This window comes from Spinacia oleracea, chromosome 2, assembly GCF_020520425.1.
Source record: "Spinacia oleracea cultivar Varoflay chromosome 2, BTI_SOV_V1, whole genome shotgun sequence".
NCBI classification, from domain to species: Eukaryota; Viridiplantae; Streptophyta; class Magnoliopsida; order Caryophyllales; family Amaranthaceae; genus Spinacia; species Spinacia oleracea.
Window position 1 is genome coordinate 112,013,145 of NC_079488.1, and position 22,733 is coordinate 112,035,877.

General features: G+C 34.9%; 1 protein-coding gene across 1 annotated transcript; it reads left to right on the top strand.

Annotated features, from left to right (window-relative positions):
- Nucleotides 1-960: 960 nt before the first annotated feature.
- LOC110803997 (isoamylase 3, chloroplastic) lies at nucleotides 961-16,460 on the top strand. The gene is made up of 24 exons (XM_022009572.2): nucleotides 961-1,305; nucleotides 2,624-2,672; nucleotides 2,764-2,832; nucleotides 3,468-3,634; nucleotides 4,085-4,178; nucleotides 5,048-5,281; nucleotides 5,672-5,776; nucleotides 5,909-6,013; nucleotides 6,352-6,486; nucleotides 6,935-7,021; nucleotides 8,246-8,297; nucleotides 8,970-9,033; nucleotides 10,425-10,524; nucleotides 11,172-11,272; nucleotides 11,488-11,539; nucleotides 11,856-11,918; nucleotides 12,169-12,258; nucleotides 12,338-12,410; nucleotides 12,856-12,935; nucleotides 13,967-14,071; nucleotides 14,177-14,275; nucleotides 14,549-14,610; nucleotides 15,119-15,227; nucleotides 16,020-16,460. The coding sequence occupies exons 1-24, from the start codon at nucleotides 1,202-1,204 to the stop codon at nucleotides 16,128-16,130; spliced, it is 2,310 nt and encodes a 769-aa protein (XP_021865264.1). The 5' UTR covers nucleotides 961-1,201; the 3' UTR covers nucleotides 16,131-16,460.
- Nucleotides 16,461-22,733: the final 6,273 nt, after the last annotated feature.

Below are 22,733 nucleotides of genomic sequence, written 5' to 3' on the forward strand. Positions count from 1 at the left end.
TTCATTTATAAAAAGGGAAGAAGTATATTACATTATTAGGTATTTAATTGGCAATCCTGCTTGATTATCTGATAAAGTGGTGAATTGTGAAAGTGAACTATTTATATCTTCAACTAGCATTTGAATTTACCATAAACTTAATACAGACCTTTGTCCACATTATGCATTACAGACCTTGTAGTGGCTAATTTGAAAGTGGGGGGAACAATCGATGGTTACTTTGGAACTTGGAAGGGAGGTTGATATTCTTGTAGACCAACTATAACTTATTCTGATAATACACGTTAGATTGAGTGAAATAAAGTTTAAGCACGATAAGTCATGTTAGATTGAGTGAAATTAAGCTTAAGCATGTCAACGCCACATGATAATTAGTAAAAGATTGGAATTGGAATTTAACAATTTTCGCTCTCATTTACAAGTTGGAGAAATGCTCCAATAAATAGTACATGCTAACCTCTAAAATATTGTCACCTCTTAGAAAACTATCTAAGAAAGATCTCACTCTAATGAGTCCAAAAGTATAGCGAAACAATCATTCTAGGATCATGTGCTAATTAAATGTACTATTCTATTGGGCCTCAAGGCCTACACTAGTACACTACTGCTATAGATTTGCTAGAGGAAGAAAACCACTTTTAATAACATGACACGACCTGTCACAACAAAACATGTTAGATTGAGTGAATTTAAGTTTAAGCATGTCAACACGACACGATGACACGTGAGCTTGTGCCACAATATTAGTACATTATTCATACATAGACCACCCTTTCGAAATTTCCGGTACGACAATAGCTAGTACGCTCGACCCAAAACATGACCTGGTAGGCTAAATATGTAGGCTCAACCCAAAACACGACCCGATAGGCTAAAAAAACATAGGCTCGACCCAACACACAACCCGGTTAGCCCGATCTATCTTTAACTTGATGGACTTGGGAGCTCAGGAGGTAAACCGTTCACGTGGCAGGCAGAGAAGAAGGGCAATTTGCCATCTCCCATGTCGGTACTCTCGATTTCTCGAAGTTCCAAAAACGTCGATTACCCGCCATGCAATCAATCATCCATCACGATAAAAGTGCAACAAACAAATGCCCAAAAATAGGGAAAATGTCCTTTTCTTCCTCTTTACAAAAATCTGGAATTTTTGTTATAGAAACTTCCTTTTCCACTGCTTCACTCAGCAAATTCAAATTCCATGGAGTCAGTTACCAAAATGCTGCAATCAGCTTATCTTCCATCACCATCCGCTGTTTCTCTCTCCTCCGCCACACCTTTCCCTCCATCCGCTAAACATATTGGGTAAATTTCATTATTGTAATAATTTATCCCATTTCGTTTTTCATAATCTGTGCCGTTTGAGTACGAATTGATGCTGGATATGTTTTGGGGTTAATTGATTAGTGGGTGGGGTGTTTTTGTTGATTGAATCTCTCGTCGTTTCGTTTGCTTCGCAGTGTTGTTGATTTCTTTTTGTAATGTGATGTAAGGAGGTGGTATTGTTTGGCAATTGGCATTTTGTATTTGGTTAATTGGAAATTTGTGAGGCGGATGAAAAATGGTGATTAGGATTAGTGATGATTTTAGTGGGTTATTTTGATTATGGATTTGATTTTGATGGAACTTGGTTGGGATAAGAATTGGAGTGTTTTGCTTATTTTTTGGGTGTGAACGAGCCACAAATGCAATGCAAATTACAAATGGGGACGGGGGATTTGAATCTGAGACCTATCGTGGATGCCTATCGTGCATATAGACCCTCAATTTTGACCATATAGACCCTCAATTTTGACCACTAAGACATCATTGGTTTCTTTCACCAAAATACAACAATTCGAATTAACTACAATACTCATAGTGATTGACACACAAGCAAGCATGGGAATTTGACATTGCTTGTATATCAATCACTATAGGTATTGTAGTTAATCGAATTGTTGCACTTCGGTGAAAGAAATTAGTCTTAATGTGTTATATGCAGGCAATTTTGTAGGATTTTCGATTGCCCAGTGGTAAAGCCTGATTTCAGAAGGTTTGTGTTGTCTTCTAGGTGATAGAAAGTAATAAATATGAGCCTGCAATCGTATTTGGTTGGGCAGAGGACAGGCGGTGGCCGGTTATGACAAGAAATTTATGCCCAAATTTACATCGGCAAACACTCAAAAAGAATGTTTATGCGCAGTAGGCAGTAGGCTGTCAATGAGCAAATCTATAGGGATCTTAAGGTATCCAAATTAGTTGTTACGTTTGGAAAACTTGTGAACAACTTCCTATTACCGCAAACTTTTAGACGTTTTCCATCCATATTTCAGGTAGTGGGGGCCCTTTCTGAAAATTTAGAAATGCCAAGGGCAGTGTTTGGATTAATATATGGAATTTAGGATTCTCTGAGGTTTGTTTCTTGGACATTTAGGGATGCTCATTTACGTGTTTATCATGAGTTTGCTTGTACATAACTAAGGAAGTAGAATTTTCTCAGCATTAATTTTTTATGATATTGAAGTCATCTGTTGTTAATGTCCCTCAGTACTGGACAGCTTTTTATTAAGGTCATATATATATGTCAAAGTGATTTTGGATAAAAGCTGAACTGTGTAGAATAATTGTGAATTACGAACAGATTTCAATTGAGTACAGGATCGGGCAACTTACAGCAGCACATGACCACGGTACGTTCTTTATCAGATATATGGAATGTGTAAGGTCATATCCTCCTTCATCATGCCTTAAAAGTCCAGTTTTACTTTTGGCGTAGTTTAGACAAGGAGGTGCACAACTCAGGTTTCTATGAGCGCCACAAGTCATGGTACCCAAGAGCGCGTGCTTGAGGTAAATCTTTCTTAATCAGGCATGCGCTTCATTTATGGTGTAAAGACCTTTAAAGGAAAAGGAATCCATTTTCTTTTATGTATGATGAAATGTTTTTATCTCCTATCTGTCAATAAAATGAAGTGAAATAGGTCCCATTTTATCTAGTTATACTTGTAGATTTAAACAGGAAACCACTTTAGTGGTTTCTCCTCAGTTGTTTATGGAACTTGATTTTGAAAAAAAAAATTGGTCGTCTCCTTTGGTCCTTGCAATAGATCTCCCTCACAAATTCACAATTGGTCTTGATGTGTATGTCATGTTTAGTTCCTAGTGTTGTTGGATAGCTTAGAGGAAACATATTGCTTACTAAGAACTTTATAACTTGTACAATTAGGTTGGTTCTTATCATAATAAATACATGGGCTTATGGAGTGTGTAAAAGATTGAGCAACTGCTATCATGAGTAAGTCTCATGTCAAAGTAAACACGTGTGTTTATGGAGTGAGTAAAAGCTCGGGTCATCTCTTATCATGGGTTTCTATGTTTTTCAGTGAGTTCTTCATATTTTCAATGTTGAAGATGTCTTTTTGTAGATTTATCATCAATGCTGATGTCTCAATGTGTTCATCATGTCTATTATTTTTTTGTTAAAGGAGGAAGCTTCGAGCATGTTGGAGACGACAAGCAAATCATTCAAAACCCTGCCAGGCCAGGCGTATCCTTTGGGAGCTTCAGAAGTTGAGAATGGAACAAATTTTGCAATCTTTTCACAACATGCAGGCTCAGTAACTCTTTGCTTATTGCTTCCTCCCGCTGGCTGGTGATTATGAATCTCTTTTCTCGTTATTGTCAGTGATTTGTATTAACTGAATTGTGTTTTTTCTGGGGGTGGAGTCTGACATGATGATGTGTGCCATACATAACTCGTATAGCTTGTTTAGTCTGTCCTTGATCCAGTTGATTTCTACAAACTAATGGGTTGAGGTATTGTGAATGTTGTATCTTTGTTCTAGGGCTGATAAAATATTGAGCATTGGTTTCCTTTTTTGTCCTTACTTTGGGATGTTGAGAGGGTTGTGGGGGGGGGGGGGGGGGGGGGAGGGAGCTCTCTAAGTTTTCCATTTTATACTCTTACTACATATATGTTGCATAGATTTATTTTGGGTGTTTCTATTTTTCATGTAGGAAGACCCTTGTTTCAAGTTGATCTCTCTTTAATTTATGTCATGTGAATAGGCGATAATTACTGAACATGATAATCTTTTCTTAGGAAGGATTGTGATACAGGAAATGAAGGAATGGTGGAATTAAGCCTGGATCCGGGTTTGAACAAGACTGGAGATATATGGCATATTTTTATTGAGGTAACCTCTAATTACCTCTAATATGCTGTTGGGCCACTCTGTCTTCGGGTATGGTTGAATAATTTTCATAATCATTACGGGTCTATTCCAACCTTATTGATATGGGGGGAGGGTCTATGTTACTTATTGATACGGGAACACATGAATAGTATGTTTGATATTGTTGATTTACACTTAGATAGACCCTCAGCATATTGTTGTACTAGACATTTCAGTAGGCTTGCATGATTTCATCCTTTTTTCAGTTCTTTGGTTACTGCTTCAGCTCCATCTTATGATATGGATGATTTCGAGTGGTAAAGTGGATATAGTTGAGTTGTTGGGACCTTACAAAGAAAGAATATTAAGGTTCAGTTAAACTTAATTAAATCTAAATCAGGTGGTTTCATTTGTTGAGTTTAAGGCATTAAGATCCTCTTGTTACATGGTTGATCGATGCTATGTCTAGGCAGGTTATTCTTTTTGACATTCATTTATCGTGTAGCACATATCATGAATGCATGAGGCATATTAAGTTTGTCAATATTTCAAGCTCGTCTTTAGTACTGATATATATGGAAAAGCTCTTGCTGAAATTTTCTCCTATGATATTGCTCTATTTGTATAGTGCGGGTTAATACAAGAAAGATCAGATGAACCTACTTGTTTTTTACTTGTGGTTGTAGAAGGAAGCACTAGACTTGTTGTTTGAGAAGGGAAAACTATGAAAAACGGGCTACCTTTCCTCTAGTTTGAACTTCAACCTGCACTTGCACAATTGTCAGTGTCCGTTTCGATGTGATGTTTCGACCTTTTTGAATTGCAGATTTAGTACTTGCATCGTGTTTCTTTTTGCTAATCGCTTCTGAATAACCCCTTTTATGTCTTAGGATCTGCCGCGGAGTGGTGTTCTATACGGTTACCGCATTGATGGTCCTCAAGATTGGCAACAAGGGCACCGATTTGACAGCAGCATTGTTCTGATTGATCCCTATGCAAAATTGGTTGAAGGTCGTCGGATTTTTGGAGATCAAAACAATAAGTTCTCTAAGTTCTTGGGGACATATGATTTTGAGAGCCCATCCTTTGACTGGGAAAATGATGTGCATCCAAACATACCAGAGGTACAGGCGAATTTTCGTCCTTTTATCGTTGCGTGGGGGGCGGGGGATCTCTCCTTTAGGGTGTATGATGAAAGTGACCATCTGGAACCCCTTCATCTCTACTGACTATGATGGTTGTTTAAGGAAATTATTGAACAGAGACAGGTTAATACTTCAAGGTTTAGGTCCCTAATGTTTAGAAGATGGGAAATTTAGACTGTGTAGTTTGTTCATGATTTAGTGAATAAGTGGTTAACAGATCTCTTCTATGATCTAAAATGAGTTATACCAGCTTCTACTTTTTGTGTTCAAGTAAAATCTCTCTGTTTTTTTTTAAGGAAATTAACTTTGCTCTATTGATTGTTATCATATTTTATGTACTGATGTACATGCTTGCAATTTTTGTCACAGAATGATCTTGTAGTATATGAAATGAATGTTCGTGCATATACCGCGGATGAGTCTAGCGGGGTTGATGCAGATATACGGGGAAGCTATCGTGGTGTTATTGAGAAGGTAATGATCTTGGGTAGGGAAAAGAAAACATGGACAAAGTATACTATACTTCATTTTTCTGTCGTTAAGAATTCAGAAAGTTTGCTGGCATGTCTAAGATAATTTATTGACGTTGCACTTTTTTAATTACAGATTCCACATCTCGTAGAGCTTGGAATCAATGCCGTGGAATTGCTTCCAGTCTTTGAGTTCGATGAGATGGAGTTCCAAAGGCGCTCCAACCCCAGAGATCATATGGTGTGTTACGAACTCTCTTTCAGTTAGGCATTACAGAAGGTTTTATGTGATGTTATATCCCTTCCCCTTTAAAAGAATGATGGATGAGTTCATATTGTTTCTGTGTTATACATTTGGTAAGTTGTTCATAATATAATGACAGTATTTTGTAATATGTGTTGATTATATAAGCAGTCATTGCTGTTTTTGTGTTTGCTGGTTTTTTATTCTTTTTCCTGATCCTTTTTCTGGCCTGCTCGATAGCGAAGAAGCATGTTAAACTTATTACTTGTTGCGAAGGATATCTATTGACATTTGACACTAATGGTCGGAGAATTTTTTGGTGATGAAAATGGAAGATTAATACCTGGGGCTATTCAACTATCAATTTCTTCGCACCTATGAGTCGCTATGCAAGTTGTGGTGGCGGACCTATTAATGCTGCTCTGGAATTCAAGGAAATGGTTAAAGCCTTGCATAATGCTGGAATAGAGGTCTGTTATGTCATACTGATTAATAGTGTTATCATTTTTGTAACTCTTTAATAGATTTATCATCTATATGATAGAAATATGATAGATTTGGTCATCATGTATCTCCAACTTACTTCGTTTGGGGTCATTGACTTAGGTAAAGCATATTGCTAGATGCCTAGATCAATATCACTCGAGCATTACATATACTACAGTTCTATTTCGTTTCTGTTTATTTAAATACACCATCCGGTAATGTGTACTTTGGTTATATAGTTGTTATCATAGGCATATTGGGAAACTGAAAGAAGTAAATCATTGATATCTTTTGGGAATCGGACCAACAAATACCATTGGGGCATCCCATGTATACTGTTGGTGAATTATAGATGTAAATTGCGCATTGCCTTATTTATAAGATTTTATTAACTGTTGTCTTAAATAACTTGGAGATTATTTGATTTTTCAGGTTATCTTGGATGTTGTGTATAATCATACAAATGAGGGTGATGATAAATACCCTTACACTACTTCTTTTCGTGGCATAGACAATAAGGTGAGTGATATACTCCTGCTTGACTTTGATGGTTTACCTAGGGCACACTTGGTATGTATGTTTGTAAGATTTTTATCATAAATGCCTACTTGCTGTTCATTTTTAAATGAATAATCCAAATTTGTAACTTTTAGCAAACTATCTATCCACAATGACTTTTCAAGACAAATGACCTTATTCCTAATCTATTTTCTGTTCATTTTTAAATGAATAATCCAAAGTTATAACTTTTAGCAAACTATCTATCCTAAATGACTTTTTCAAGACAAGGGACCTTATTCCTTATCCAAATTTTGCTTCCAATATCATTCCTCTTCATTTCATTATACTATGTATTATTTATTCAGCTCTTGAATTCTGTTCTTTCAATTTCTTCAATTCTTTGACTTTCTAACTTGCTTTTTCTTCACAGTATCCCATCCTCCACTCTCATCATAACTCTTTATGTGAGATTTGTCACATAGCATTAGAAAGCAGTAAAGCACCCCTTTGATAAGATAAATCTTTTTCATCATTATGACCTAAGATAATATAACAGAAAATTACCTTTCAACTATATCCAAGTTAAAACTCCCAAAATTGCATTACTTTCTTCTTCTCTCTTGTACTTTATCTTCTTTTTCTCAGTACCCCTTCATTGTGATGTGGCATGTTAAGTATGCAACATAGGGATTTAAGATATAACGAAGAGCCAGTGTGTTGTAGATGGAGAAACTTAATTGTTAGATTGTGGAAATCAAAGATAATTTTTCAACCTAATTCTATATTGTTTCAAATCATGGTAAAATATCAACACTGTTGTTAGATGTTGAAATTTAGGTCGTAAATGAGTAATGACAGGAGACCTCAAAAACAAAAGAAGTGTATTCATTATCATTACCCCATTGCCTCAAAGAGGCTCCCGCAAGAAGCGGGGTAAGGGGGGGGGGGTCGGACGTACGCAACCTTACCTTTACAATTGCAGAGAGGTTATTGTTATAAGAAAAATGAAGTTCGTTTTAAAGAATATGCCAATGTAACCTGTAAGTTGTTGACTTGTTGGACTGTATGTATTGATATGTTGGGCCAATTCCTTCGTTATATTTGTTACTCTGTAGCTTTAAGTGTGTCTTTTTTGGCTCATGTTGTAACCTTTGTATTTGGGACTAAGGCTTGGTTGTTGTTGTTGTTGTTAACTTCTTGTAACCTGTATTTATTTATTGTTGGTCTATTCTGGGTCTTCAGGTCTATTACATGCTGGATGAGGATAGCAAGTTTATGAATTACTCAGGCTGTGGTAAGTATATTGTTGCTTATTCCTTGTATATTTAATGTAACATATTTCTGTGAATATGTAAAAATTCTATGTTTACCATGTCTAGATTGATAAAGATATGGTATAAATGCGTATGTTACTATGTTACATGTTTCTTCAGTACTTTTGATCTCATGGCTAAAACTTTAAGGGCATTGATTTGACATCATTACAGCAAACTGGAGTGTTATGAGCTGTTTTTTAGGACTTATCCTCTCTCGTTGGTGGTTTAATTTTCATATTTAGATTTATGTTTCTCATTGCTACTTTCTTTTGTCCACTTTGTTGTACGTCTTTTTTTCTAAGCATTTTTGTTATCAAATTTATTTTATTGAAACATTCCCCTGTTTTAACATAAATCCTTTGCAAATGCTGAAAATTACTAATTTCCAATAAATGTTGTATTGTTGTGTATATATATAATTATGTGGCCAGCTGCTATTATCTACTGCTGTCTTCAACTCTTCATTGGGTTCGTCTTAATCTTTTTTTCAATTTGTTCCTGTTTGTGGTTCAAGATTGTGATGCTTTTGACGTTTGACAATGATTGTTGTAAGAACGAAGATCCCTCAGGTGCATTATTATAAAGGTGTCAAATGCATGCTTTTATCAAGTGCTCTTATAGCAGTGCTTTTGTTTCTCTCTTGGCTGCAGGAAACACAATAAACTGTAATCATCCTGTGGTCATGGAACTCATTCTTGACAGCTTGAGACACTGGTATGTCATATCTGTGTCGTCGTATCATCTATTTGTGTGACTTATGGGCTTCTGATATTATATTTTAATGTATGATTCTGGCTATAATTATCTTATAATCCCATCCATGCTTAGTCAGCCGTTCCCACTTATGGAAACATGCCTGCCTTTATCTTTGATAGTGTCAGAGGAGCAGATGCCTCTAGTTTAAGTTGGACGGGTTATATTATAAAGTACAATGCAAACTTATCTCTGGAGTGCAAAAGTGAATGGTCGTGTTAGCTTTTGTTATTGGTATTTTCCATTTCATAATTCTTGTCCTCCTTTCCCTTTTATGGTTTTTTAATTGAATGTCGTTATAAAAAAATTGGGTTTTTTGAATTCTCTCTTATGATCTTATCCCTATGAATGCTGTTATTATATAACTCCTCTAAAAGCTACGTACGGTGCATTCTCTTAACCTTAAAAAAGAAAAGTTTCAGTAAGTTCAGATAAGATTCAATTAGGTCCCTGTGTTTTACAATTAAGTCTAATAAGTTTACTCTCATAAATTTACTCTTGCAATCAGGTCCTATAAGTAACAATGAGGTCCTGGAGTTCAGATAAGTTTAGGAGCTTTCAGGTGAAGAGAACGCACCCATAGTATATCTCTGTTGGTGCTGATCCAAATTCATTACTCTTTGTGAAAATCAACCAAGACAAACATTTTAAATGGACGGGAAGGAAGTTCACTAGTCAAGATTTTGGTCTTGCTTCCCAATATTTGTTGATATTAAATGATAAATGGTTAATTAGGTAAGGACAATGTAAGGTGAATCTTTTGGGGCATTTGTTGGTCATACAATGTTCTGAGATGCAATGCTAGGAAGAGGAAGAGTGAAGCGAGGAGAGATGGGAGATATGATATGAGGGGAAAGGGTGGAAGTGGAATGGTGGATTAATCCTCCTTGTGGACAATACGGAAGTTGAAGTGGATTGATTTTTGCCTGGAAGCAAGTTAGATGGAAGTAGTTTTATTTCTGATCTGTTATTTCATCTCTATGATTTCAAATAGAGTCAAAGATTCACTAATCTCTATCTTTGGACTGTAGTGGACTAATTTATAATGGCTTGTTAAATTGTCAACTTAATTTTGTAAAGTAGCAATGACCATTGCGTTTTAAGGGTCCAATTGCAAATATTGCAATTCTTTATGTCCTCTTTTCCTCTTTAGATGAGAGGATATTTTTTCTGCTGTCATATGTGTTTCCCTTTTACCTGTTATCTTCTAAGATGTTTACAATAGTACCTAATGAGTTCTGGCTTATTATACATGTTTTTTTTCAACTGTTGCTAGTTTGTGAATATAACTGCCTTTTCTGTTGCTTCTTTAATAATATCTCTTATTGTCTTTTCTTTCTAATCAAATGAAGGGTCGAGGAATACCATGTAGATGGCTTCCGGTTTGACCTTGCCAGTGTGCTTTGTCGAGGAACTGGTGGTTTGCCGCTTGGTGCACCTCCTCTTGTGAGGGTAAGCAATCTACTCAGATGTTTTAATTGTCATGAGTTTGAGCACTTATGTATGCTTAGTTATGGAAATAAACCTAAAACAAGTTTTAACGGTTGAAGACCTTAGGCATGTAGTTGACCTTCCGTGGGACGTTCAATTCCTCTAGGTTTAGACGTGTTGCCTGGAATAAAGGAAACTATATTAATCTGATATCCTTTGCTAACCAGATTCTGGTGTGGCAACAAGAAGCAATTCCTTCTATTTCTTCCCCTGCCCCCCTTTCCTAGTCACCAACAGCACTCATACCACTCTGTACAAAAATACCTGTTCCTATTTGAAAGAGACCATTTAAGTCAATCCATTTGATCCAAAATAAGTCATTTTACGATAGCAATACAAATTTGAATGTCCTTTATTTTAGATTTCCAATATAACATTTTTAGGACATTTTATTATGTTAATGCAAAATGAAATGCCATTTTCTGATTCCAATTCAATTATACTGGATTGTTAGTTTGTGGATTATGGGTTTGCAAATATTTTTATTAAACTCAATTTGATGATTATAGCACTAATGGGAATTTTATGCTTTCTTTGAACGATACGATATTTCGAGGCACAGCTAAACGGAACATATTAAAATTGAGTGTGCTCATCTTATGTGCCAGGCCATTGCAAAAGATGCTGTCCTATCGAAGTGTAAGATAATTGCAGAGCCATGGGACTGTGGAGGTCTTTATCTTGTTGGGCAATTTCCTAATTGGGACCGGTACTCTCTTCCTTCTTTCTATTTTCAGTGGGGTTACTTTCAACCATGTCTTTTTTTACTAGATGCAAATGACTATGCGCATCTTGATTTCATGCCAATGTCAGATACGTCCTACACGTAGCCACGTAGGCCTGTAATTGTAACGGTTTCTTATTTGGAAGTTGCATGTTGTTTGCACCTAATTGTTACTCTCTTTGGGAACTTCTCATATACAGGTGGGCAGAATGGAATGGTCAGTACCGTGATGATCTGAGAAGATTTATTAAGGTAAAGCTTTTCATATTGCAAAAAAGTTTACGTAAAATCAGTTCATGTTCTTTGCAAGGGATGCTACTAAAAACTACTCGTATTTGTCTTCAAAGTCATCTTGGCGGTCTCGCCTGCTATATTCAAAAGAGTAAATGAGAGCATAATTTGGAGTTGATTGTTCATTGTAGAGTTAATTACATACTTCTTAAAATAAAAAAATAAAAAATTGTTCACAGCTTCATTTACACTCGTCAAGTGCTGCAGTATGACTTGTGCAAGCATTCTTTATGCACTGTATTGCTCACTTAGTTCACTTTTTAAACATAAAATGCAGGGTGACTGTGGCTTGAAAGGAACTTTTGCAACTCGCATATCAGGATCTGCTGACCTATACAGAGTATGAGTTAAATATAGTACATCCAGTTGAAAACCTAAAATAAGGGTTGAAGTTTTGAGGATATCAATAGTAAATGAGATGTCCTCCACGGATCACAGTATTCACAGTGACTAGTTTTATCCTTGAATTTCTTCGTAAACGTGCATATATCTCTGCAGCTTAGTTCATCTGATTGATATTTATGTCCGAGATTCTATTATTAATCATTTGGTAAGTATCTTCTGATGTTAGTTATTTCCTTCTTATGTAGGTCAACAAACGGAAGCCATACCACAGCATCAACTTTATTATTGCTCACGATGGATTTACTTTGTATGATCTTGTTTCATACAATATAAAGGTAATATTCGATTGTTTACCATGGTGTACATTAGGTAATGGTTGCACGTGCTTTGACATTTTACTGGAATGTATTGTAGCACAATGAGTCAAACGGGGAAGGTGGCAATGATGGATGCAACGACAACTATAGTTGGAACTGTGGTTTTGAAGGTGGGATTTCATTCTTTCTGTGTTCAGTCAAATTATGTTACCTCTATGGGTCTTTGCTTCTTGCAACAAGGTCTTTCATTTCTATTGTTGTAGAAACCTAGTTGCTTCAGGCAAGGAAGTGGTTAGTAGTTTGAATGATAGTTGTACGGAGTAATTATTGTCACCGATGAGCATGAATAAGTATGAACGTAGAGTATGACATCGGAAGCCAATGATTTCCTTCCCTTACATTTTCTTCTCCTTGAAACACCACAAATATGAGGCAAGGAGATGCCTAGCCTAATATTTTCGAATATTGTGTGTGGAAAATTTTATTTTGAAGGATATCAGATGACAGCACTACAAAGTTTCTAACAGTGTCAATGTAAGCAGATGTTCTAAGATCATCTTAGTAGGATGCAATTGTTGGCGAAGGCTATAATTTATTTTATTTCTGCTGGTGTAGGAGAAACAACTGATGCAGATATCATTGCTCTACGTTCACGGCAGATGAAAAATTTCCATTTGGCCTTGATGATATCGCAGGTAAATATGCTCAGTGGCCTTCATTCATTTTAATGGTTCCACCTTGCTCAAGTTTACCGGCCCTGAATTGGCACCTTTTGTTATTTCCTGTTGTTGCTTTCCAAATTTCTTCCCGAAATTACTTAACTAAAAGAATAATCGCAGTGTTTGTTATTTGGTGCTTTGCCGGCAAAGATCCTGATTGTCAACTCCTCTCTTTATAATTTCTTGGCTTTTCTGGAATCACTGCAAGCAATTCTTTTCTCAAGGATTTATTAGTGTTTTGAAAAGAATATCTGTGGGTACAGTTTGTTTTGTGCTAAAATGCTGGTCTTCCGTACACTATTGTTTTGTTTTGTTTTTTCCCTTTTCAATGGTTCCATACACCACTGTTATTTTAGTAAATGTCTGGGAAAAGCTCTGGACGGAGTTGAATTAATTTTATGGGCATTTCTAAGATTTAACTTAAATCTTAACTTGGTTGTTGATAAGGGATGCGCACTTGCTGGATGATTATTCTAATGAATGATTTTTTTTTCTTTTAAATGTTCAATGGTTCCTTGTAGTTGTAGATTAGTTGGAATGGGAGTAACTTGATCACTGTATGATCCTGAATATTTTTTTGTAGTTTTTTTTTTAAAGCACTCCACGTGATAAATGTGGGTGGTGTACTCGAGCTATAAGAATTACTTTGATTATTGTGCTGGAAGTAGTTGTTATAAACAACACAATTCTCAGTGGAAGCACTTAGCAAGATTTTACGTAGGGAAAGTTAAACTAGGTTATGGTACTACTTGATGTTTACTGTCTGCTTTAGAAGTAAAGAGAAGTTAATTGATGGGTTAGATTTTCGTTAATTGTGTGTATGGTGTAAATATATTTAAGAAGCTGATGCACGTTTAGTGCACATAATTACATATATTCTCCAACTTCCTTAAATTTTATCCTTTCTTGAAGGTTTCTTGTGGAACCAATTAGTATTATTATTATTTTATGCTTAACTATGCAGAAGTATGTGTTGTTCATGAATCACTGTACTTTCACTCATCCAGGGTACTCCTATGATGCTAATGGGTGATGAATACGGGCATACCAGATTTGGAAATAACAACAGTTATGGCCATGATAATGCTCTTAACAACTTCCAGTGGACAAAGGTGTGAATCCTTCCTTAACTTATTTCTCTATATTGCGACTTTATTTTAACCTAATTACTAGTAAATTTGCATTACTGACATGATGTCCTTGTCTACAATGAAAAGTTGGATGAAAAGAGAGAAGGCCATTTCAGGTTTTTCTCTGAAGCTGTGAAGTTCCGTAAAACCCATGACATATTCAGACGTGAAAATTTTCTTGAGAAGGTAAACAACTTCGACTTTCCAATAGTATTCCTAAAAAAATTCAACCTGTTGTGATTGCTTGCAACAAATAGCCTTTATTCACTCAAATGTATGCTTTGCAATAATGGCATAAGCAATATTCTCTCTATTCTTGGTCATAAAAATACTTTTATGTATAAATTCCAATTATCCCCAAGGCCTACTTTGGCTGCATTTTTTTTTTTTTTAAATAAATCTTATTTTAGAGAATATCAGTCATTTTCCCTGACTTGCAAGTTCTTCATAAATGTACAGAAGGATGTGACGTGGCATGAGGACAATTGGAGCAATAGCGAAAGTAGATTCCTGGCATTCACGTAAGAATCTATGCAAATCTTTATTGAAGTCGGACCATAATTATTCCTAGAAGCTGGATATCTCTGACTTATTATATCTAGGCTCATATTAACAGTTTAGCTTAGGACTGGCAATCCCTGACCTGACCCGATAACCCGACTCGAACCCCACCTGAAGTTACTTTGAGAAAACCGACCTGAACCGAATTCGAATGACCTGAAATCGACCCGATTTGACCAATTTATCATATTTTGTAGTAATATTAATTTTTTATATATTTCTGATACTTTTTTACACAACCCGAAATTAACCCGAAATCAAACCCGAACCTGACCCATAGACCCGAATTTCCACCTCTAGTTTAGCTGCATGCTGCCTTTTACCTGCATATTGCATTCTCGGATGTTTATGGGCCGTATACTGAAATTTAACTGATGTGGCTAACAGAACTTGCTACTCCGTATGTAATACTGCTTACATGTTTATCCTTTGTGGTTGTTTACCCTTAAAACTCTGTAATTTCTGCAGACTACATAGTGAAAAAGGAGAAGACGTCTACTTGGCATTCAATGCTCACGACTTCTTTGTTCAAGCTGCAATACCTTCGCCACCACAAAATAAGCAATGGTGCAGAGTGGTAAGAAAACTCTCCCTTCTCTTTCCTTGTTTCGGATACACACATCACTAAATTTGCTGAGTAGATTCCTACTATGGAATATTCCTCCATTATCATACTGGACTAACAGAACATTTTGACTTCTAAATACTTGGCCATCCTCCACTGAATAGAACTTCTAGTTGGACCATTTATGAGTTTCTACTTACTGAATAAGTTTCAGCATGATGTCCACCAACAAGTGTTTCCGTGATTTTGCCATAGCATTCATCGAACTTTCACAGCCCATTTGGTAGGAATAATAAATGGTAGCAAAAGTAGGGAACTTTATGAATTTTGGCAAGGGAAGTCCTGCTACAATCTTCACCTATAATGCAATTTTGTTTCCCAAGGACTAGAGGTGACTAAAATCCGGGCCGGGCCAGGCTTTACCACATAAATTCATGTTCAAACCCATAAATTTATTGCGGGCTTTTCAGGCCAAATGGGTTATTTCGGGCTCAGGCTTTGGTCCAAATATGCGTATTTGAGGCTGTCCAAGCGACCAAGCCCGTAGTTTGTGTTTTTCTTTATAAACTTCCATCACTACTTAAGTACTTAAATGAAGAAAATCACTTACCTAGAGCCTAGAGGTGGAAAAGCATAGTGTTACCAATTTACCATGGACATTGTGGATTTGTGATTTGACCATTACACAATTACCTCTAAATTTATTACCATTTAGTCATTTACTACCTTTCTATTAACGTTTACCTACGTGCCACAAGTTTCTAGCATTGAGGTCATGAAATGATAATGCACGATTTATTGTAGGTGGATACGAATCTCAAATCTCCCGAAGATTTTGTAGCTGAGGGTGTCCCTGGCATCAAAAGCACATACAATGTAGCTCCCTATTCATCAATTTTACTTCTTGCCAAGTAATAGAAGTCCTCAAAAGCTTCAAACATATGGTAACTTTCTTGATGCTGGTCGTAGAGAAAATCACAGCCAAGCTATAATAATTAGAACCTAGCTAATCTCGTATGTTTCTTCTAATCGTATTATAATTATGTGTAATCATATATTAGTAGTTCTCGGTATCTCATTTTTACCGCTGTTGAGATGTAATAAGAGAACACAAGAATCAAATAATGGAAATAACAGAATGTGGTACATTTCTGTTATTCTGTTCCTGTATTTTTACAAACTTACAATTCAGTAAAAATTGTGATTTAGTTAATTTGAGAAAATAAAAGAGACGTTTGAGTTGTATGGTCTTGTCTGGAAAGTTCTATTATGGGAAGGACAGGGAATGTCGTGATCGTGGTCCAACTGAATACAAGGCATCTTATGGGTCGGTGACAGGCAACTTACAACCACAAGGTGATTTTGAGGATCCCTTCTAATATGGGGAATATATGTGAGGTCAACAGCATTTGTCAACTCTTTTTTTTCTTCAAATTTTGAAAGTTTATAGTATAAGTTTGGTTCTGTTATCTTCACCTTGTTTTTATTACAAACATTTATATGAGGTGGATCTTACACAAAAAACCGTCGTGTTGTTATATAAGTTAAGCAATAAAATCAATTAGTTAAGCACTGAAATTAATTAGTTAAGCATTTGAAGCAATTAGTTAAACAATAGAACTAATTAGTTAAGCAATGCAACCAGTTAGTTAAACAATCAAAGTGGTATTTCCGGTAAGACGATCTTACACTAAAGCTGTTGTATTTTTATTGGGTACAGAGATTAGATCAGACCAAATAAAAAAAAACAAGAAACACTCACATAAACATTCAGACTATATCAGATACTAGAAAAATCTGATCATGACAGATTGACTGGTGAATAGACAAAACATTTGTGATTTCATTTGTACATAATCTATCTTGTTTCGACATCCAGGTTGTTTTGGTCAGGTTAAATTCTTCATTGAGCAAAAAAAATACTCTTGGGTACACCTAATTCTAAATATATCCCGAAACTTGTTCTTTTGATTTTACTCGTTTTATAGTTAAATGGTTGAATAATATGAAACGGAAAAATTATTTGGTTTGGACCCATCAGGAATCCTGCAAGTCTGTCTATATGAAATATGTGCCAAACTTTGTTGACCGAATAGAATTACAAATGAGGAAGGGGAATTCGAACTTAAGATCTTTCATGCACAAACCCTTGATCTTAACCACTATATCAAGACCTAAAAATCTTCATTATGTTTGTACGATAATCACTAATCAGTATAATGTCTGTAAAATAATGTAAGTATGTAATTACTTGCATAACAGGGTAATTAGTAATTAATGGAATTCACTGTTAAGCAACATGCTATTGTTTGCTTAACATTTTCTATCTCCTTTTTGCCTCGACAGCTGCCCATTGTCCCCACTTCCACCACTTAATCTGTTGTCTAGTGCGCCTTAACTTCTAATCAGAATATACTTTTCTTATCATTTGGATTCATGCCTATTTCATAGTTCTGCATTTCAATGCTGGAATTTTGAATATTAATCATTTTTTTTTAATGTACTTCTTAACTTGTTGAAAAGGCAAGGAGATTGAGAATAATAGGGGTTAATAAATACCACCACAAATTACTACGTACTATTACGGTAAACCGGTTATAGTTCACCTTTAACGGACATTAATACCTGTATTATTTTTGTTGTAATGTTTGTAATGAAAATTCATGAAAAACCACACATACGTAGACACGTAGTACAGTAGTACTTGAGAAGGTAATACTCGAGAAGTGATTACGAAACTCCAAAATTTTATTATTTCAAAAATATATGCGGAAATTTCACCTGGCTAAACTTTAGCCATTTAACCGGCCTCTTTGAGGTTGAATTGCATAAAAGACTTTCACACCTTCTCGATTTCATGCCTGATTCTAATCATGTACCAATCTGCAAATCAAACGCCCTCTATCACACATATTTTAGTGGGAGAGTTTACTCCAACTCTTTCATAAGCTTAAGAAACACAATGAAAATTAGGAAACAAAAATAAATGAAAATAAATTAGGTGTTAAGAGTTGTAAGGAAGGAACCAACTATAGAATTTTACAATGAATGAAGAGTGTGTCGCTTATGAGATCGCCTTATGCATAAGACCGTTGATGTCAGCATTAAAAACACAAATATATGATGATAAATGTAACTATTTGATTAGAAACAGGAAATATAATTAACATAACTATTTGATTTAAAGTTCAAGTATTTGTTAATAAGTTATTCTTTTACCTAAGACCGTTTTATATAATATTTTTTTTGTAACGAGTGATTGCGTAGTACGTAGTAATCGGTAGAAATGACCAAAAGTGTAATAGTACGCGTTGATGTGATTATGAAATGGTCAAAATTAGGATCAAAATTCAAACTTATAAAAGTAGGTTAAGGAGTACTTCGTTCACCTAATTGTTTAACGAGTGTTAATGTGTTATGTTGCCATTTACGACCAACCTAAACATATACGCGTTACAACTTACGTGTTACGAAGTACAACTTACGTAGTTATGGAGATAGTTGTTGTTATTCCTTACATCATTGCTTTTGCTTTTTACATGGTAATGTTGCTGATTCACGTCTTTGAAGTCTAGAAGCTCCAAAGTTAAGGGGTAAATTAGTCAAATTACATACTCGTATACTGTACTCTCCTCATTTTGGTTACCGTATTTTCACTCATTTCAAAATCAATATTCTCTGATACGAACCAAGCAAGACTTGGTCTAGTGGTAAAAGACCGATTTGGCCTCATTATTTCGATGTTATAGGATTAAATTTTATTAGGGGATCGTTAGAGGTGAGATTTCTTTTATACTCTCACTTTTAACGAGTCTAACCTACAAAACTGGCTGGAATTCCTGAAAATCCATATATGAGGTACCAGTTCAGTATTACCTTCCATCTTACCTTCTAAAAAATATAAAAAAAAGCTCTGATACAGATTGATAATAATTACTTAAGTACAATTTTATATGAGTAATTAATACAGAGTACAAGTTCTTATAAGTTCGTACAGTTGTACATAGGATAAATTAAAGTTCAAATAATTAAAAATTAGGTAAATAGAACGCATCCTGCAAAATTGGGATTCCTCAACGGTTCTCGCGCCTTAATTAGGATGACATACTTGTTAATTAGAAATCATCATCAATTGGTTATTTAAAAAAGATGGATTAAGAAAGATTACGAATGCATTCAAAAGCAATGTATTGGCTTTTTATTTGCCATACTTTAGTAACGACCCAAAGCTTAAAGACATTTTCAAAGATGGTCTCAACTTTTGGGTATAAAGTAATCTTATTTATACCCTCGTATAAAGAAGAGTCTTCCCATAAATCTTTATTTGAACACTAATTAATTAAATAATGGACTAAATAAAGGTTTACCTTAATTCCAAGAAAATGATCTCAATTACATATCGTCTACTAGTAAGAAAAAGTGCACCCATTTTGTAGTGAACAATTTTCTACGTAGTATCTATTACCAGTAATATATCTAAGCATGATATAATTAATGGAAATTTCATGAAATACCCCTGAGTTTTGCCATAATTCACCAAACGCCTATTAAGTTTCAATAATTCATAAAATACCCCTAACAAATGACTTAATACCCCAAATAGAAAATTAAGTCATTTCATGAAATTTCCGTATAATTAAAGTTCAATTTTTGTCGATGGGTTGAATCTTGTGAGAATACGTGCGTAAATTAACCTCAAAGATACAACTTGTCGTGACATGCATGCCTCATGTTTAAATCTATAAGTCATGCCTCATGCATCTCATATCCTATTTTCATAATTAAGCTAACTTCATCGAACTTACATCGTCATTTGTGAGAATTACACTGATAATGTGGCGATTAATTTTAAACAACGGATGGCTGGGATAAGTTAAGTGGGTGAAACATAGTGTGGAGAAATCAGACTTGTTGTCCTCACACAAATAAGGTTATTTCTTTGTTCATGTGCTCAAATCTTGTGCGCACAAGTACGTAAAAACAACCTTGAAGATACAACTTGTCATGCGTCATGCATGTTTGAATCTATTAATTAGCTCACTAATTACATATTCCACTCGATTTTGTATAGGTCATGCCTCATATATCTCGATTATATATATATATATATATATATATATATCCTATTTTCATAAGCAAAAATTCATCTGAATTTATGTTATTAGTTTAATTAAACTACACTAATAACGTGACAATTAATTTGGAACAGAAAAAAGCTGAGATTGATTAGGTGGAAGAAACATAGAGTGGGGAACCCAAACTTGTTGGCATTTGGCAAATATCAAAGTCTCAACGCTTGGCTTATAATACAACAAACAAATCGTAACTTAAAGAGGTTGAGAGAACTAAACTCTTTAAGGAAGTAGACTACCAAAACACAACACTAACTCACATGCATTCCTTATTTCCTTATCAATTTTTGTTTTTGTTTTTTACTTTTATATAAAAAAAAGTAAATTTTATTTTTATGGTTTAATTACCTATCAATCAGCCTAATTTGGCTTATCTGGCAGCCCTAGTTTTAACTTTACAGTAAACTACTAAATTCAATGATTAATTATAAGTCCTTGATGGTCCATGCTTTTTAACCAAGTAATCCTCTTTCGATCTGTTAAAATTTTAATTTAATACAAGTTGTAATTAGGCATTTCTAACTCTATTGGTTAGTAAAGTACGGAGTACCGTATTACATAAATATAAATGTAAAATAAACTAATTTCTCTTTTTATATAAGTAGTAATTTCATTTAGTCATTTACTAAGGTCAACAATACAGTGTAAAAAAAGCTCTAGACACATTATGGCGATTGAAATTTCCCGGTGTCTTACACTACAAGAAATTGTACTATTAATGACGGAAAATCTCGTCGCTAAGGCCAATTATCGTTGATTAATGACGGGATTTCCTGTTATGAACCCATAAAAGGAGGTCGTCATTTATGGAAAATCTCGTCGTTAACCCGTCGCAAAAGACATTTGCGACTGTTGTTCCCGTTTTTGTTTTGTTGTTAGCCCGTCACAAAATGTTTTTGCGACGGGATTTTTAATCCGTCGTTATTAGGTTGTCATTAAATATACAAATTCTTATAGTATTAGTATTAGTTGCACCTCATTGCCCCTAATTGAAGTAAGACGCACTTAATGAAAATCAAAAAGTACTGTGAAAAAAAAAGTTGTGCACTTTATCAAAATCGCTTCGCCTAAACTAAAAAAAGTACATAATCGACGAGCATTAAAAGGAAACAAATTATGATTAGTAATGAATTTACCATAAACGACACCTTGTGTACTCATACACATAATAATGATAGAGGTGGTCAATCTTCTCTAGAATTCCCTTTTGGTTTTACACTATATTACTTCATTACAAAGTAATCTAGCTTAACAATTGTAAATTTACAATTATCGACATTCATGATGGATTTTCACACCTAGTTTTAACTTCCAAATTAAGCTAAACCAAAAAAGAAAATTAAGATTGGAAAAATAATTGATCAAAGAGTAGGCCACCAATATATTGTTCATAGACAGCCGGCCACAAACATTCAAATAATCAAAAAGTCTCTTAGAAGACAACCCACATAACCAACAAATGGACAACCTTGCCACTCATTAGTCATTAATCACTACAATTAACACTTCACAATCATACAATATACTTATAATTTAATGTTTATTTTGGTGTTATATATATAATTATAAATGGGACGGATTCAAACCAGAAACATATCGTACACAAACACTCAAAACACTACAAGAAAATGTGCCATTAACGACTGGAAATCCCATCGTTAAAGGACAATAATCGTTGATTAATGACGGGATTTCCTGTTGTGAACCAGTCATAAAAGGAGGTTGTCATTAATACATTTGCGACGGTTGTTCCCGTTTTTGTTTGATTGTGCCTTTTACGACAAGATTTTTGACCCGTCGTTATTAGGTTGTCATTAAAGTTACTAATTCTTGTAGTGGAATATGAACCACCAACATGTGCGATTCGAACCAGACACCAAATCTATCGCACACAGACACTCAGGATTCGAATCACCTGGCCTCAAAAGTTATATATTTATAATATAAGGTTAAATATTATCCAATTATATGTCCGTTAGTTTGAGAGAAGAGATTAATAGTCCCCTAATCAAACAACACCAAACCACCGGCTATTAAATAATTTCCCCAACAACGTGCTAATCATAACGGTTCACTTACTTTTATTAAAATATTTTATTATATAGTACAAACGTTAAAATATTATTTTGTATTTTTAAATCCTCAACGGTTGGAAAACAATTTTTTTCGGTTGTCAAACTAACGTCCACAATAGCCACCCTGCATCCTACTTTTACAACCGTCCGATCAACACGCCAGCAAAGGCAAACAACTCGTTTCTCTTACGTGTACGGTTTAGATTTAATGGTTGAATTTTTCTTATAATTTTTTTATTAGGGTTGAAACGGCTAGGATTTGGTGTGGACCACGACAGGTAACATGGTATGAGACTATGAGTTGTCAATAA